Source organism: Pygocentrus nattereri, chromosome 24 (genome assembly GCF_015220715.1).
Source record: "Pygocentrus nattereri isolate fPygNat1 chromosome 24, fPygNat1.pri, whole genome shotgun sequence".
Classification (NCBI taxonomy): Eukaryota; Metazoa; Chordata; class Actinopteri; order Characiformes; family Serrasalmidae; genus Pygocentrus; species Pygocentrus nattereri.
The window spans coordinates 18,708,909-18,728,778 of NC_051234.1; the positions used below are offsets into that span (position 1 = coordinate 18,708,909).

Here is a 19,870-nt window from a genome sequence, read left to right on the forward strand (position 1 = left end):
AAATGTCAACGTAGCGTAGCTCCGAAAACAAACAATAAGTCTGATTTGTGCAGTTCTCGTGATGAGCTGCTCTGTATATGCTTTTCAAAGAAAAGAAAAGCGCGTGGGCACCCTTGATTTATGTGCTCAGAGTGAAAAAATAAGCCACAGAAATGACACTTGTACAAACTCTAGTGCACAATTTCTTTGTATTTGTTGAATTTAACATATAGGAAAAATATAGCTTAAAATATTAAATACACCACATGCAAAACTTTGTGTCCAGGCAACATTCTAAGTCTATTCCGTATGTCACATTTCATTCAAGTACGTTAGATTCAGCAAGAAAGTGGAAACTGGGCTCCTTTAGAGGAAGCACTCATTTATTTCCAATCAGAAAATCAACAAAACGTTTCATTAGACCAGGAGTGCCCAAACTTTGCATACAACCGTACAGTCAGCTAAAATAATGTTATAACTTCTGACTCTTAGCCCACAAGTGGAGAAACTGTGTGGGAAAAATGCAAAATATAAACCCCCCATTCCACTTTTTTTGTATGCTTTTGTCATTTTTTGACATCAAAGCAGACTCAAAGCTGTTGACAACATAACAACATAAATGTAATTCATAATGTAATTCTATAATTATTTATATAATTACATAATTGTATTTGAATATTATAGAAAAATGACAGCAATAACACTTGACCTCATGGTGTGGTAGTCGGGATTAAAACATAAATGACAAATAGGAAAGAAAAGGAAAATCATAACTTTTATTTCAAGGCATGATTTAAATAACATTACAACTCAGTTTTGGGAAACAAGGCAAGAGAAACATATAAATTATAAATGGTTTACATGAGTTTCTGCAGGCACTCAGGTATTTAAAAGCTTGCTGAGATGTTCAAGGCATTTGAGTAAATATGCATTCAAGGGCTCCTGATTCTTCTGCTGTGCATCTGTTAATGAACACAAAACACAAATTGATATGAAGCACCTCAAAAAAAAAAAAAAAAACACCTGAGGAACTCCACCTGTAGGAGCTTCTTGAAAATGGAAATAAAGAGAAAAATTAAGAGGTTCTTTACAAAATTCTGACTAAGCTTAAATAAATAAATATTTAATAAATAAATATGTACCTTTCTTAGTCAATGTGTAGGCCTCATCCACTTTCAGCCTGATGGAGGGACACTTCAAAGTCGCCTTTGCCTTTTATGAGGGAAACCAGATGCGGTACAGAATGATATGTAGTTATTACTACTCACCAGTGAATGGAAAATTCCAAAACTGTATTATAATTTCTTTTCAACATAGATATTTTTAATAATATACATTACGTTGCTAGTTTATTAAGAATACCTACCTTGTATCTATACCCACTGGCCATTTTATCTGAAGCATCTACCATTTAGATGCACTTTAATCTGCAACTCATCTGCTAATGCCCAGTTTGTATTACCGTGCCTAAGTCTGTTTCTTGATGGTTTGTTCTTGTCGTGTGTGCCTCTGACAAGAAAATCGAAAAATATGTACTATACATGTATTGCCCATTTGTTTAAAGTATAAACCACTGTTAGAAGCTAATACGTTTTTCTTTCACCTTTTGAGTGATACTGTCGTGAATAGGAACAAAATTGAGGTAGGAACAAAAAGTTCAGAGAGAAAAGGCTGTGACCTCAGACCCCTGTATCTACAATTGGTTCAAAGACTGTTGGAGCCAGTCGTTTAGGCTGTTGCTTCACTGTGCCACAGGTCATTTCAATGCAACTCCGCAGAAGTTACAAACTGCATACTCCTGAAGTAAATGACTGGTCACAGGTCATTCTGTCACCCGATAGTGCGAATACACAATTAGTCATCATCTAGTTCACCTTTAAAGGTCAGTTTCTATCAACCTAGCAGTAACAGTAACAGTAACTGCTGTGACTGACACTCATACCAGCTCCAGACACGCTTCCATGTCAGTGTCACTGCTGTGCTGAGACCTGACCACCGCCCAAATAATATCTGATTTTGATGAAAGAGGTAGAGGGGGACGGAGGAACTGTGTAGATGTTCAAATGGGCTGTAAATGCAAGCTGAAAATGGGAATTCCAACAATATTTCAGAATTTCTGCATAATTAAATCGCTTAAGAAGTACAAGTTAATCAAAGTGGTTTGGTGTGAAATAGTTCTTTGTAGAGACTCATTTCTTGTGGTGACAGGAACCAGGGGTCATGATGTCTACAACACAATGACAGCCATTTTATTTACTACCCAGAAACTCCTGCAAAGCTGCAGATCTTCTGAGCTTTTATATGTAATGTTGAAAATGGTAAATACAGCGATGAATCTGAAAAAAGATCTTTTCTTGATGAGCTATTTTGACTTAACCCTGCATGTACACCTTCGCCATGAAAGAATTAAAAAAATATCTTTTAAGCCAAAACAGTCTCAAATCTATTGTAAAACAATGTTTCAGACATCAGGCAGTCCATTCATAACCATTTTATGTAATAACTTTCTGTGAGAGAGCTTTTAGAGATGGACGCCTGGTTCCTATTACCTATTGCGCCTGGTACCTATTACTATTCTTACTCTAAAACATTTCACAGCAAAAGACGGAATGATGTTCACACCTCAACTATTTAATTAAGCAGATATTTTGAAAAAATGCTGAAATCTGGCTTTGATAAATTAGTAAATATAATAGGCGCATACCTTCTGGTAGTTGTGTAGCAGAGCCCACAGAGCTGAGACTCCTACAGCACGGATCTCTAGGGAGCTGCTATCCAGGCACGACACTAGTAGTTCTATAGCTTTACCTGAGAGAAAACAAAGAAACATCAGCTTGTACAGAATTTTTGGATCATTTCTGTTGGTCCATTCATCATGAAATATTCACAATACTTCTGTTTCTCATGGTCATTTTTCAACACTAATAATAATAATCTACTTGGCAACATTTGTGTACCAAAACAGTCATATTTCATCTTTACATTACCTCCCTTAAAACAGGCTGGTTTTGTTACTGTGCCTTTAAGATATATGTAAATGAGTTGTGTTCTGATTGGCTGTGCCTTATTCAAAAAGCAGTCCAAGGTGAAACAGTTTAGTGTGAATGGGCAGAGCTAAACTGCTATAGACTGAGTAGGTGAAACTTGCTGGTTTTGAAGCTCAATGTTCCATATATGGTCTGTATGGACTGGAGAAGAAAGGAACACTTCCACACTGTTTACATACTACAATTAAATTCTTATGACAAAATAGTGAGGAAAATTTCAGTTTTACATGGTCTGGGCCCTTTAAACCAACAGAACACTGGAGCTGGAGGGTTCTTGTGAGTAAATCTCGGCTTTGGTGACCAAATCACAACCAAGACGACGTTCACCATAACACTTCACCTTGAACGTTCTATTGATTAAACATATTGAGAACATGTTCTAGTACATTCCATTTTCAAATGGGACCGCTAGTCTCTAAGAGCTCCTACCACAAGCGAGCACTCTGGCTTTGTTGGCTGAACAGAAGCAGATGTTGTGGAGGACAAGGAGGGCAGTGGGTGTGTTTTCTCCCAGCATGCTCTGCGCCAGGTCAGCCAGCAGCTCCACAGCTCCATGCAGCTTCACTATCATTACCTGACCGTCCTTTCCAAAAGAAATGCTCAGTAGCAGCTGCAGCCACTGAGACAGAGTGACCGCTGCAGGACTGCTGCCTTTACTGCCTTGCCTGGGAACAGGGACTGACAGGAAGTGCTGCAGAAAATTACTCTGAGAGAAAGAGAAAAAGAAAACAGTGACAACCTCAGAATCGGAAAAACAGACATAGACAATGAAGTTCATAAATTAGGGGCCATCCATTTTAACCAAAAAAATCCTCTGATATTAAAGGGCCAATATCCTACGTTTTTCTTTTTCTTAAGGTCCACTTACAAAGTTTTTGTGGTTGTGTGTATCAAAAACAGTCATAAATCCTTTTCACATTATCATTTTCTGAAATAGTTTTGCCGTGTTGCCTTTTGGGATGCAGTACATTATCAAGACAGCTCTGCCTGCATACTGGAATTTTTGGCCAGAGTTCTATGTCATCCGGATATCTTTGATGTACTGGGGAAATCATTTGAGTCATATATGCACCCTACTTTTGGGCCCAGTCGGTATGCAGGCAGTGTGTAGTCCAGTCCATACTACTGGAGTCTTTATAATAATATGCAGCAACTTATTTTCTAATAGTTTGTTAACTGTTTATAGTCATGTAATACTGCATACCATAATTGTGTAATGTTGCTTATGCATAATAGGTAGCACCACCGAATTATTAACTACCTATTTAAGAAGTAATTACTTTGAACTGTAGAAACATAATCCTATATATTTTGTTAATATTATCTATTTGATAATCTCAAATTACATAGCTTTAAATATTAAGCATTTAATATTTGTATAAAAATGCACTATACTAATTATGAATGCATCATCCTGTTTAAAACGATTAAGTATACAAATGATTATTTAAACATCTATTTATTTTGCTACTTTGTGATGTACAAACCTTTCCTTAACACTTATTTAATCACTAAGCAGTTATAATATATATTTAAGCATTAATAAACATGAATTGGTCTCCTATTACTGTGATTTAAAGCTATATCATATTCATTACTACACTTAAATCTTTAGGAAAAACATACAGCACTTTGTATGTCACTAAGTAAATGGTTAATAGTTTAAATACTAGCACTTTTTAAGGTACATGTAACAAATCTTCAATGATTAACCATCATTAAAAAACTACTAGATAATAATTAAGCTGCTATTTATAGATGCCTGGTATATGGAGTGTTACCATAACATTTTAGGTAACACTTTATTAGCAGGAACACATATTGGAGGTTTATTATTTAGATCTTGTTCTTTGACAACAAAAGCATAAGTTAGACCCTTCTAAATGGTCTATTCACTATGCATTAAACTTTATTTAAACTGTCCTAGTACAATGGAAGGTCTGAAAGTGAAAGTGTATTATTAGTTATAATGTTTGTTCCGACAGCGATGCGAATGAGTGAATGAGGATGAGTGAATGAGGATGTACTAGTGTTGGGTACTGACAGTCTGATGCTGCTCTTTACTGATGCACTGAAATTGAAAACTGTTGGTTGAAACCAAAACCAGAATTCAGGATACATACGGCCAAAAAACGAAACTGAAGAACAACCGATGAAAGTTTTCTTTTTTTATACTTTGGTGTTTTGGTTTACTTGAACACTGCTACATAAAACTGTCATAAATATTAACATGTTATGGTTTTTGTTTAGTAATATAACATCATGTTATCATTGTTACTGACACCTGACATGACAGATGCCATAACTTTTCATGTTATGGCAGCTTATGTCACATGATAATTCTTGCCATTAGCTGAAATATGATGACATCTGTCATGACAATTACCGATGCTGGTAACATGACACGGTTATATTACTTGACACTGTTATGTAGCAGGGCTCTGAGTAAAGTGTTACCATTGTTTCTTCTATTTATGTCTTAAAATGAAAAGTAAGTAAAACAATACAAAATAGCAGAAAAAAAAACACTTCTTACAGAAAAAGAGCTCGGAATTACTCTGAATTACAGGGTTATTAGTCTGGAAACAGCATATATTTTTAATCACTATTACTACATTTTAACCAAATATCTTTTTCTTGCATTTTATTTTCCCCTGATGTCTTTTTATAATACTTGTGTGGGATTTTACAACAAAAAGAATCATAATTCATATTACATGAGCATTTTCCAACCTCTCTTCATCCATTAGAATTAAACAGAATGTTTTTGTTACTGTGCATTTATGACTGATATTTATGAAAGAGCTCTATTGTGACTGGCTGTCTTGTATTATGCCTCATTCAAAAAGTAGCCCGAGCTGAAACACTCCTTATAACTTTAGTGTGAATGGGGGACTGTATGGACTGGGAAACGAATGGCATGCTTAAATGCTACATTAAACTGTTTTATTTAAAATAAACAGAGGACATTAGGTTCTTCTGTGATATGGTCCCTATAAACAAACAGAAACAGCAAAATTTTCAGCATTTTTGTATGACTAAAATGTCAGTATAAGCTGATATTTTAGATAGTTTAGACTCAAAAGTATAAAGACTATCTGGCAATACACAGCATTAAAGAGTTTGTGTGCTTTCGCAGATCCAGCAACAGCAATGTGATTTGCATCAAAATGTAACATCCCTTAATCCACCCTTTTAACCAAAGCAAGTAAAGATCTGGCGACCCGCCAACAGTAGCCACCGTAGAGCATTTGGGGGCTACGCCAAGTTTCTGGAGGGATGGAGAGTGAAAAAACACCCAAACCAGCTAAGATGTGTTTGGTGTCTGAAGTTTGCATCTTTAGTTTTGCACTGAAGGCTAATGTAGCTAACAAGTAACTGACCCTACCCTAATCAGCTTGGTGCTAACTGCATGGCTAAATCATCTCACACTTCTCTCAAACCAAGTGGAGTTGGTCAATAGTCGCTAATAGACTTGATTAGGTGGTTTCTAATATAGTATGACTCATTGTTCCCTTTACTCACAATGCCAAAGTTTGGCTGGACAAATTACTGTCTAAATGAAAATAACACAGGTCAGATAAGTAGAAACTGCAACAGAATCTGCAGAAAAATGCCACATTTAGATTTGCTATTTGTAGAGGACAATAAATTATTTGTATTTAGTAACAAAACTTAATCTAAACAGGAGTATTTGAGAGGAAGACTATGCAAATGTGATTTTGGCTAACCTATTGCTTTAACAGGGTATAAAGTTAAATTTAGCCTTATCTGTATAGTACCTTTTGCAGCAGACCTCTGCAGTCTCTGGAGACAGAAAGATTGGCCAGCAGAGAGAAGGCCAGGCTGTGGATGCTGCTGCAGTCAGGGACAACCTGAGCTGCCAGCTTCATCACCCCATGCATTAGGGAGTTGGTGAGTGGAACTCTGGGTACAGTGGAGTGACTTGAACTAGAGCTGCTACCACATACAGCCCTGCATGCTGAGAAAGAAAGAGAAAGAGAAAGAAAACAAGACATTTCTTTCAGTATTTAGTGTGTCCACACCTTAGCATCATTACAGTTTACATTCTTTTCAGGACACTTTCAGATTCTTAGTGTTGAGTTATTATCTCATTATCTTAAATACACCTCTTTGTACAGTCAGATGAAAAGTAAGTATAGCCCATGACATAATTCCTTTTTTGATATATGTAGGCATGTCAGTATTTGATCATGAGTTAAATGGTATGTATAGATAAATGTTATGTAACTGAAAAAAAGTATCTTTTTTCTATTGAAAAAAAAAAAGTACACTTCTGGCATCATGACCTGGTACTGCCCCCTTTTGACAGAAACAACTTTATGTAGGCGTTTCCTATAACTGCCTACCAGTTTCTAGCACTGACCTGGAGAATTTTTTGCCCTCTCCCTTAATGCTGAATTATTTACACTGTGCAATGTTTGGGGCTTTTTTGCGTGTAAAGCCTGTTTCAAATCCCCGAGCACCTTTTCAATGGGATTTAGATCTGAGGTTTGACTAGGCCATTTCACAGCCCTCCATTTCTTCTATTTAGGCAATTTCTTGGTGAATTTACATGAAGGTTTGGGATCTTTATCCTGTTAGAAGATCTTCTTCAGCTTTAACTTTTTTTTATTATAGTTTTTTTAAATTCCTTTAAAAATAAAGATCAGATACCTGTATGTCAAAATATGCTGAAAAAAGCTAAGCCTTTCACAAGGTGCATTTCACTTACTTTTTCACATGACTGTATCTATGATCTTTGTTAATTTTATCAGCTCCACCTACCATGTAGATGTTCTTCATAATTCTACAATTACAGACTGTAGTCCATCAGTTTTTCTGCATAATGTGTTACCCCACCTTTTGCACTGTTTTTCAACAGTCAGGACCTCCACAGGATTCCCACAGAGCAAGTATTATTTGGGTGGTGGATCATTCTCAGCAGTGCAGTGACAGCGAAGCAGTGGAGGCACGTTGGTGAGTGTGGTAGCAGGACTTACTGTCCACTCTATTAGACACATCTACCTTATGGGTACACCTTGTAGTAGTAAAGTCAGAGCGGTCAATATGTATTCTGTTGCTGCACAGTTGGTCATCTTGCTGTGTTGGTCATCTTCTAGTCCTCCATCAGTGCCCGAGGATGCTGTCCACAGGATGCTGTTGGCTGGTTATTTCTGGTTAGTCAGTCCAGCAGTGACACTGAGGTGTTTAAAAATTCCAGCAGCACTACTGTACCTGATCAACTCGCTAGCACCACGTCAGTGTCACTGCAGAGCTGAGAATGATCCACTATCCCAAATAATACCTGTTCTCTGGTGGTCTGGTGGAGGTCCATTTCCATTGATGAACAGGGTAGAGAGGAGCAGAGGCTACTAGTCTATAATTATAAATACTATACTAGAGGACTATAAGGCCAAAGTGCACCCATTTTTCATTGGTTAGTTAACACTGCTCAGCTCAAACTCAGTGACTTACAGTCACAACTTGGATTCAACTGCTTCAGTATTGAAAGACAAAGATAGACATTTACATACAGGAGAAAAAGTCCTTACATAACCATTTAAAACTATAATTTTAGCAAGCATGTATGTGCGTCAAGTTTGGAAACTCAATGATGAATCAGGTGGCATCATAACTGCTGAAAAAAAGCAAAATGTCACCTCCTCTACCCCCACGCATTCTATAAATACAGGTGAGATCTTTCATGACAGACGCTTTTCTATGCATGACGTACATGTGGCTCTGATTAAACAAGGCAGCTCCGAATCTTATAAAAGCCAGATTATACCACTGTGGGTAAATAAGCGCTGAAAAAACTTTTGAGTAGTTGCTTAGGAGGAAGAAAAACTTGTGTATAACTTGAAAATAATGATGACAATTGTGACAGATGATCAAATAACTGCAAAGAATGAAAGACTGTTGAGTGGCAGGGATGATGCTGTGCAACACCAAACACTTTTCATTGTTATTCAGATAAAGCCTCTTTGCTGAGAATAAAGAAGAAAATGTCTCTAATTTTTAGCTAAATTGTATTATTATTCAATTTTACAGATTATACTTGCATTACTCTGCAATTATTGTAGTAATGCTGTTATTTCATAGTTTTGGTTAGTGTTGTTTAGAAAACAAATGACTAAAATCTTAATCCAATAAGGGAAAATGATCCAATCAGGATTATTTTCACCATGGTAGCTAGGTAGTTCTGCCACTGACATCAGGAGCTGGACTGACCTGTTAGATTAATTAGGCTTGACTACAACTAACTCTTCTGCCTCAGTAAGTCTAATTCTGTCAATTTTAACCAAAAAAAGAATTGCGGTGTGTATATATATATATATATATATATATATATATATATATATATATATATATATATACACACACACACACACACACACACACACACACACACACACACAGTATCTCACAAAAGTAAGATACACCTCTCACATTTTTGCAATTTTTTTTTTATATTTTATCTTTTTTTATTTTTATTTTTTTTAAATCTGTGCTCAAAGTCTCAATATTTTGTGTGACCACCATTATTATCTAGCACTGCCTTAACCCTCTTGGCCATGGAATTCACCAGAGCTGCACAGGTTGCCACTGGGATCCTCTTCCACTCCTCCATGATGACATCACGGAGCTGGTGGATGTTAAGACACCTTACGTTCCTCCACCTTCCACTTGAGGATGCCACACAGGTGTTCAATTGGGTTTAGGTCTGGAGACATACTCGGCCAGTCCATCATCTTTACCTTCATCTTCCTCAGCAAGGCAGCTGTCATCCTGGGGTCGTTATTGTGTTGGAAAACTGCCATGTGGCGCAGTTTCCGAAGGAAGGGGATCATACTCTGCTTCAGAATGTCACAGTACATGTTGGAATTCATGCTTCCCTCAATGAACCGCATCTCCCCAGTGCCGGCAGCACTCATGCAGTTCTTTTCAGAGGACAGTAAATCTATAATGCTATACAAGCTGTACACTGACTACTTTAAGTTATATCATTTTTATAGTGCTGTCCCACGAAAGGATAATATAAATAAAATAAAATAATATTTGAAGAAATGTGAGATACTGTGTGTGTATTATATGTGTATATACACATATAATAAATAGTGATTTTATGAATGTTAGTGTGTTAACCATTGTCAGCCCTCTCCTCAAGGAAGCCCAGTATTATATGTAGTTAAAAACTCCTGGTTTGACCAATCAGTGCTTCATAATTTGTGCTCATGATGTTATTGGTGATATTAATAAGTATCTGTGGCGGCTATGAAGGGGTGTCAAGGAAAAATATGGACCCAAGAAATTCTTGTTACTTTTTATTTTTATGTTTGTTTGGATTATGAATATGACTTTATAATAGGGTTTAATATGATGTCTGCCCACCCTTCACAGCTTCAACTCTTCTGGGAAGGCTTTCCACAAGGTTTAGGAGTGTGTTTATGGGAATTTTTACCATTCTTCCAGAAGCGCATTTGTGAGGTCAGACTCTGATGTTGGACGAGAAGGCCTGGCTCCGCTCTAATTCATCCTGAAGGTGTTTTATCAGGTTGAGGTCAGGACTCTGTGCAGGCCAGTCAAGTTCTTCCACACCAAACTCGCTTATCCATGTCTTTATGGACCTTGCTTTGTGCACTGGTGCGCAGTCATGTTGGAATAGGTAGGGGCCGTCCCCAAACTGTTCCCAAAAAGTTGGAGGCATGAAATTGTCCAATCTGTTCCTTTCACTGGAACTAAGTCCAGTGGTAGCGATTTACACCACTTTATTCGACGCTTTGCATTGTGCTTGGTGATGTAAGGCTTGGACGCAGCTGCTCAGCCTTGGAAATCTATTCCATGAAGCTCTCTACGCTGTTCTTGAGCTAATCTGAAGGCCACATTAAGTCTGGAAGAGTGTAGTGATTGACTCAGCAGAAGGTCGGTGACCTCTGCGCACTATGCACCTCAGCATCAACTGACCCTACTCTGTCATTTTATGTGGGCTACCACTTCATGGCTGAGTTACCGTCATTCCCAATCGCTTCCAATTTGTTATAATACTACTGACAGTTGACTGTGGAATATTTAGTAGCAAGGAAATTAACAACCTTCAGGAGAAGCTGCTGGTATCGTACTACCGCTCCACCATTGAGAGTGTGCTGACATACTGCATCTCAATGTGGTACAGTAGCTGCTCAATGGCAGAGAGGAGAGCACTGCAGGGGGTCATAAACACATCCACAGCCAGAAGATCATCGGCTGCCCACTGCCAACAGCCAACATCCTAAAGGACACATTTCACCCAGGACATCATCTGTTCGACCTACTGCCCTCTGGTAAACGTTTTAGGTCTATCCCATCCCGGACCAACAGACTTAAAAACAGTTTTTGCCCCAGAGCCGTACGGGAACTGAACACTTCCAAACACACACACTTTCTATAGAACACTGTGCTCATCAGAAGTGAACTGAACACCACTACAAATCTTTACTGGCACTGACTTCAGAGAACACTTTACACTGTTCCAGTGTTCCACTCCACCTCTGTTCTATTTATTATTCATTTGTTCTCGAGTGTGCAATATATAATCTGTATTCTTTCTGGGCAATAATTCTTAAGATGTGCAATACCATATGACTCTATAAGCTATCCAAGGAATGTGCAATAACTAACTGCTACCTCACTTGTCTATTGTCTGTGTAGAATATATAGTTTTACAGTCCTTTATGTTTATATTTAAGAATTTTTTATACTCCCCCCTTAAATCTGCACTTTATATATTTTACATTTACATTTATGGCATTTGGCTGACGATCTTATCCAGAGCGACTTACAATTTGATTTTACACAGGTAGGCCAAGGTGGTGTTAGGAGTCTTGCCCAAGGACTCTTATTGGTATAGTGTAGGGTGCTTGCCCTGGTGGGGGATTGAACCCCAGTCTACAGTGTGAAAGGCAAAGGTGTTAACCACTACACTAACCAATTTTAGCCTTATGTGTAATTGTTTTGCATGTAGAAAGTGCTGTTGGACTGCTGCTCAATTTCGTTGTACACTGTGCAATGACAATAAAGGCATCTTATCTTATTTCACGACTGGACTTGCTGCACAGGTGGCATCTTATACTTGTATACCTATACCTGTACTACGCTGGAATTCATTGAGCTAGGTATGTTAGGGATATGATAGGGATGGGTGAGTGAATACTTCTGACAATATAGTGTATATATACACACACAGAGAGGGAGAGAGCAAGAGCACAATAAATCTAGAAATAAAACAGGTTCCCTGGGACTGTGACATTAGCAAATTTTGCTGGTTTGCATGGGGTTTCTTTGCAAAGTGGAGGAGTATTATCATGTATGTAGTCATTGTCATTTCATTATCATTGGAGTCATTAGCATTTTGACTACTTAATGACCTAGTAATTTAGAGTACTTCAGTGATCCTGAGGGAAAAATGTATATAGGAAAAATGTGTCTGCTTTGGAACATTTTTGTTTACTACAGGGTGCGATACTGGAAAGGAAAAATTACCTAGAGTTCCCTATTTGGGGATGTCAGTAACTTTAACTGATCTATTAGATCTCCAAAGAACGGCTTAGGAAAAGAGTATCCTCAATGTTTTTCCACATAGAGAAGAGACAAGTAAACCAGCTGAGGTTTTTCCCTCAAATATAACTGCTTAGTAGAAAGATAAATGACAATAACGATCAACATTATGTCAGGTAGTGGAAGGAAGACGGAAGAACATGCACCGTTTCTTCTAAATATAACAACATTAGCCAATAGTTTGAAAGAATAAACAGCTTTTGTGACAGAGATGATGCTGATCAGTCTGAGGGCCAAGTAAAACAACATTTTTCCTAAACTTTGAACACTTCCTGCTGCTGTTTACTGTCTTGAATAAGTGCCGTTACTGGCAGCGCAATACTGCAAGAGATAAAAATCACTCTGAACAGTCTACCCACACACTAGTGAGCTAAAAAGAAAGATGAATAAAGAAAAAATAAAAGTCTACTGTTCTAGTGAACAGCAGCACAGGTGTATAGCCACATCCTGTTTTAGTGCTTTCCATTAGCTCACACATATGCGGTCAACATGGCCTGTGCAATAAAAGCATGCACGCTTTTCTTGGGTTAGTCAAATTAGTCTGTAAATAGAAACCACATCACTGTTTTTATTTATGATGGAAATAATTGAGAAATACAAAAGGCAGAAATATGCCAACCCCAAGCCGCTTAAAACACAAGCAAAGGGTAAACCTGGGACAACTGTTACATTATTGCGTGATCGCAATTACTTATGCTGACAGCAATCATTTTCTGCAGTATTTTGACTTCATCACACTTCTACCTTGGTGCTCATACGCCTTTTGAGGGCAGTGGTTGAGGGTGTTTGAGAGTGTACCAAAAAACTTTCTCTCATCCAAGCTAAAAATAAAAGTACAAAAAAAACGTTGTTTATTCTTGCTAGGTATGTTTGTTGAGTATCTATTCACTGCTACAGCTACGTTCTATGTAACTGCACAGACATGTCTGAGTAAGTTTGAGTCAGAGGCGTAGCTATCAGGGGGTCTGTGTTGGCTTGACCCCCTAACTCTGAAGCTAAGCCACAAAAGAAAAAAGTCCCCCAATGGTTATTTTGGATAGTAAATAAAATAGATGTGTTTGAAATAGCACACTGTGTACTGCTTATTGCATCAGTACTGTATACTATAGCTGCTCTTTACAGCAGTACATAGTACAGGACCCAGTAGAAGACAAAAGTAATGTGTCGCACTATGAGGCAGGGGTATTAGACAAGCCAACACCAGGGACTGAGGCAATCTGACCCCTCTCAAGCCTGCCCTACTTTTCTGAGCCCTCCAAGCACTGCTTAGTAACCATTGCTAGCTGCTTTTCAGGTCTTTAACAACACACAAACACACAACACACAAACACACAACACACAAACACACAACACACAAACACACAACACACACGTGTGTGCAGTACTCTGAATGAATGTTGTGAAAATGAAAAGAAAATGGATGGAATTGCCTTTTCAACTGTACTGAAAGACATTCTTAACAAACATTTATCATTTTCAATAACACTGAACTGTCCCATATACCTATAAAGCAGACAATATAATTTGCTAAAAAGTTTCAAGGGATTTTTTTTTTACCAAAAAACAAAAGGCTTTATATCGTGCAAACCATAAATAAATATAAAAGAATGTCAGCTAGGATATGTGTGTGTAGTAGACCTGTGTGGATATAAGAGGCACTGTTTTTTTTTTTTTTTTACATTTGTAGTTGGTAACATGAGCTAGTCTGACTGAACCATAAGACAGGCATGATGCTGAAAAGATTGTTCAGATTTTTGAGACCAAATTTCATAAGTTACTGTTTTAACCACTAACTTTATTTAATAGACAAAGCAAGCAAATTGACCCTAGCAGTAAAACCAAAGTGGTGACTGAGTGCAGCAGCAGGACAAATCATGTCCTCTCATTTCATTTATTTGTTCATAAAAGGCTGAATATGGGGCTATGAAATTTTCTGAAGTAAGGCTCTTTCCTATATCAAAGTCGCAATTTAAAAGAGTATAATTTTTTAATTATAGCCTACATTATCAACAACATTGTCTTAAGTATTAAGAAGGGAAATCTAACCTAATAACATAAAGCTTATGAACTGCCTGTGGATTGAGTTTAGTGAGATTAGTGAGACCAATCAGTAGTAACCTAACCTCTGTGTGTTGACATCACAACCAACAACTTACTGGCAGTCTGGCACACTACATTCAAGGGTCAAGCCTAAAGCCAGAAAAAGTGGGAAGAAAAAAAAGAAAAACAGACCTGAACTTTATATAAAATAATTGGGACAAAAATACATTTATATAATTTTCCCCAAATCGATCAGCTCTAGTTCAGAGCAAATCAGGTGGGTACGTCAACGGTTGCATCCTCGTGAAATGACCGCTTTGCATTATGGGATGAAGTATATCACAAAGATATATCTTTTCTTGCCCATTGAATGATCTAATCAGGGCAGTATGTCTTCCAGGTATCTTTGGCGCATTGGAGCAATTCATGTTGGCCACATGTGGCATACTACTTACTACTTTCAATCAGTGAGCGAGCAGTATGAGGTAGACTTTTCCAACACAACGTCTATACTTGTGTTGTAGACACCAGTACCACTGTGAGGAATTGCTAGGTGTCTCTACATTGAATCATTTCACATCAAACTACTCTGAATGACCACTGAATTTTGTGGTATTTAAAAAAAGGTGTAATTCCCTTTTTCATTTGTATTGCAAGATGTTCTTAACAATCAATTATAATTTATTTTATATATTAATACATCACTGCCAGCAGTTCTTGACTGAATATTGTGTTTATGTTAGATGTGTGTGGAAATAAATTCTCCAGCTCTAGTGGAACGTTTCACTATATAAACCCACCGCTTAGTCCCACCCAGCAACACAGTAATCCTACAGAACAAACACAGTCTCTATTGTAGCCTGTAAGCTGGCGTCACTTTTCTGTGTGGAGGACGTCAACAGGACCACAATGGCTTACAGTACGGAGCTGTGACTCAGCTCTGTTACAGTAGGTTCAGTCACCTCCTACGTTATCACGATTACATGGTGAAACTCCAAGGCAAATCTGCAGCTCTAAAACTGCATGAAAGTTTCACAGTGTAAACCCTGCCTTACACTTTCAATCTTCATCACTACTCCCACCACACAGCCCCCATGCTAGCGATGCTCTGCCCCGACTCCGCCTCATTCTTGTCAAGTTCCATCATGTTATTATTTTCTCTGACCTGATCCTCCTAAGGTCTTTACACATTGAACGCAGCTTGAAATGTGTCACACAAAATGTGTCAACAGCACAAAAAAAGTGCAGACGCACACATCGGCTGGGACAGAGCCATTTAAAATGGTCAAATAAAGTAGATTAGGGCCTGGACAATATGAAAATAACCTATTTTAAGGGGCTATAAGCTTCAGTAATATCTACTGATATAATTTTCTGTTAATAATTTTGCAAAATATTGCAAAAGTATCACTCAAACTACGCACACAAGACACCACAAAGAAAGACCATAAGATCCAAATTTTTGATAATATGAATGGTAAAATGTTAACAACTTCTGCAACAGAAGTCTGTTAGCGTCTGCTGTGCTGCTCTCTAACTTCTTTACAGTGGTTTCCAGTTTTAAATTTCTATATGTTTCAATGTTTTTTTGTTTTTGAAATCATTACACCTTTAATACTGTTTAAGTATTAATAGTAATACTAAATAGTATTAATAGCTTTTTGAGCTGCTACTTCTGTACTTCTACTCACGTTTTCTTGGAAAAGGGCACTTTTACTTTAAACTGCAGACATATTTCACTGCAGCAACAGCCAGTGCCTTTACAGGAAAATGGGTTTAGACTGCTTGTTTCAGTTTTGTTTTTGACACCCCCTCTTTGCTATTTCAGCTCTTCTCTGTCTGTCCCTTCGCCCCCGTCTCTGTTTCTCACCTGTGCTGCAGTTGGCTGTGTACACACACAGCAATTCCAGTGCAGCGATCATTATTGAGTCGTGCAGAAGGAGCCACGGCCACAGAGCCAGCAGAGCAGCGGTCAGCCTCAGATCCGTAGCTACATCCTAAGAAAGAACACCGGAGTTAGTTACACTGTTAACTCTGTTCATCTAAACCTTTTTTTATGGTTTGGTGTGAAATTCTCTGCTCTATAGAGAACTGTTCACAGTGGTGGTGATAAGAACCAGACATCCACCTCTAAAAGCACCTTCACAGAACGTTATTTCCTGAGATGGTTATGAATGCACTGCCACATACCTGAGACATTGCTTTGTGACAGCTGGGGGGAAGGTTTATGCATAAACTGTGTTTTTTAAAATACAATCATGGTGGAGAATCATATGCAGAGGGTTAAAAAGGCAGAGTGTTAATGGTTTTGGACAGTAAATAAAATATTTGTGCAATAGATACCATGAGCCCTGCTTCCCATCACCACCACTGTAAAAAAAAATGTACATCAACAATTCCTCTACACACACACGCGCGTGCACACACACACAAACTTTCTAAGCTGCTTATCTTTCTGGGTCAAGCCTTTCCCAGCTGTCACTGACGCAACAAAAAAATCTCACAACAAGAAAACATTATATAATGAAAATGACATATTATATATATATATATATTACTTCCACAATCTAATCAGAAATACATGGTAGTAGCATTAGCAAGCCAATGTTGTTTTCAAAGTATGATCTATTATGCTAGTTGTACACTCCCACATTGGTCGTAACACCACTTACGACCATATGGGTAACATTCTTTACTTTGCATGTTGCAGCTACTCCTTCAGCAAACACTGAACTTTAAGATTGTCTCTGATGATTACTGGAGGAACCTGTCAGCCTGTTAGCTGTCTGGCTCAAATAAGTTGTCCAAAGACAAGTGCCAGATGGGCTATGCAATATAGGTGCAGATTTATAACTTAGTGACAAGCACATTTCACACCATCACACCATGTGATGCACCAGATTTGTATTCATCCAGAACCACTCCGAGACGCTGGGCTATTTCACACTGGATGTGTTTGCATTGCATTTTCACGTAATACGACTCTTTTGCTTGTTTACTGCTTAAATAAACTTTATGTAGAAGACATAAAGAAAACAACTATAAAAAAACTGACTTACTGCCATGTTTGTCATAAGGAAGGCTACAAGGATTAACACAGGAGTGTGTTGCGTGTGGCACTGCTTACCAGTTACCACATCTGGTGTAAAATGGGCTTTGGGCAGAGAAACTAGAGCTGGCTAGCTAATTTTATTATTAGCTGGTTAACTAACATTCATAACTGTATATTGAAATTGTGGGTTAAATAGTTTGTTCTGCTACAGTAAGACCAATGTACCGGTCATTTAAATTGTATTATTTTCATATATAAAAAGTATCTGCATTTTTTGTCAGAGTAAAACAGACTACATTTTAAGGACATTTTGTCAAAACTAAATCAAAAGCTGTGTAAATAACTTATACTGCTCTCTAACCATAATTCTATCTTGCAAGGCTAGGTTATTTATACATGTTATACACTCTGAAGCACAGATAATCACAAAAAACAACTGGCTTTACAAATATGTACTAGACTTGTACACATGGACCCTAATTTCCTTCAACTGAACCAACAGAAAAATGAGATTAAAATACTACTAAATTGGATTAACAGCATTCAGCTCCACTGCAAAATGAGACCAGGTCCAATTCATGTCTTTAAATCTGAAACTTAGTAGCACAAATAGCACAACAACTCTGCTGAACAACTTTCTGGACTTTGTACTTGCAAACCTATCTGATCAATATCATCTTATACCCACTTATCAGGTATCAAAAAGATACAGACGACTTCAGGGGGCTCTTTAGCCCAAGGTATGCAGAGGCCATGAGTGAAGATATATTATTTGTTTTAATCTGAGAAGATAAAAGGTATCGATTGGTTACACACTTTGCATTCGTTATTCTGGTAGAGGCAGTTTCTCAGGATCTCAAGGACCATCCTGAGTTCCTTCAAGCTGTTCTCCTCCTGTTTACAAACAAAAAACAAACAAATCAATAAGATTAGTGGCAGATAATAAAGCCCAGAAACTTAAATGACACCCCTAGAGTTTTAACATCAGAAACTCCATTTCTTACATACTTAGTACTGATTTTGTAGTTTACATACATCATACATAGAAAGAAGACCCTGACCCGCTGATATGTAACCAACATTGATTTTAAGGAGATTCAACCTTTTAATAAATAATATCATCAGCAGATATAATTTTATATGGTCAAAAATTAAACAGACTCTAGTAGTTTTAGTGAAACAGAGCTTTACTGACTGTTGTGATTCTTAGTTGTTGATAGCAAAAAGATATTTCAAGCCCCATGAACTCCATGCTTTCTTTTCTGACTAACCTCGATCTTGTGAATACACAATATACAGGTCTGATCTATGCTCTATGATTACCTGTCCATTAAATGACTTGGGTAAGGCTTATGTAAGCAGAACCCTTACCAATCAGAAGGCTGATTTGGTTTGTACTGCCCACTTTACTTTGACAAAACTGTCCTCCTCTATGGTCTTTTTTTTAGTCCAAGAAACCTAGTGTGAGAAAGCTAACCACCAAACAAAAGCTAACCTAGCAAGCATAACAAAGCTTTCGAGGCAGCTTATTTGTCTGTTGTCCATTCGTTCCTAGGATGCACATCCAGCAGTAAAATGGAAAAAAAAAAAATTACCTTCATTAGCCCTTTAAGGAATAAGTCTAGAAGTGGTTGCCTGGAAAGATCTTGTTTTAACATTGCACTTGTAAAACAATACACTATCTACAAGTGTTATATCAGATTCAGGAGAAATTAAATTTTTCAGTAGCATCAGTAATGCCGCACACAAATATTAAATGTTTACATACGCAAACCTTATGCAAAGGCAAAAAAAAAAAAAAAAAAAAAAAAAAAAAAAAAAAGAAAAAAGTAGACTAGCTTATGACTTGATGTCTTGACTGTATGCTTACAGACCTGTGGCCATATAACTCAGCTCTGTTTTCAGTTCTTCAGTTTATGCTCTTGCTGGTGATATGTACTGTACCTAGATGTACAAAGCCACATCAGCCCTCTTAAAGAAAATCAGATTTTTTAAATGTCTGAAGTCAAATAAAAAACCCACTGAGCGACTAATGAATGACCTTATATATTGGACAGGCAGTACAGATGACTCGGTAGATGTAGTATAGATCTGACCTGGGATTTTACAGGAAAATATGACACACAGTAGCATATGTGACAGAATATGCTAAAAC

General features: G+C 37.6%; 1 protein-coding gene across 2 annotated transcripts in view; it reads right to left on the bottom strand.

Annotated features, from left to right (window-relative positions):
• Window positions 1-735: 735 nt before the first annotated feature.
• Window positions 736-19,870, bottom strand: part of rttn (rotatin) — a 112,541-nt gene continuing 93,406 nt past the window's right edge. Inside the window, exons 43-49 of one of the 2 annotated variants that reach the window (XM_017696227.2) lie at window positions 18,532-18,609; window positions 16,534-16,660; window positions 6,809-7,008; window positions 3,456-3,732; window positions 2,684-2,787; window positions 1,122-1,191; window positions 736-941 (exon numbers count right to left, since the gene is read on the bottom strand). In XM_017696227.2, coding sequence (XP_017551716.2) covers window positions 859-941; window positions 1,122-1,191; window positions 2,684-2,787; window positions 3,456-3,732; window positions 6,809-7,008; window positions 16,534-16,660; window positions 18,532-18,609 — 939 coding nt within the window. In that variant the 3' untranslated portion in view covers window positions 736-858. The remainder of the gene's footprint in view (window positions 942-1,121; window positions 1,192-2,683; window positions 2,788-3,455; window positions 3,733-6,808; window positions 7,009-16,533; window positions 16,661-18,531; window positions 18,610-19,870) is intronic. The other variant, XM_037534205.1, reaches the window with a different exon arrangement.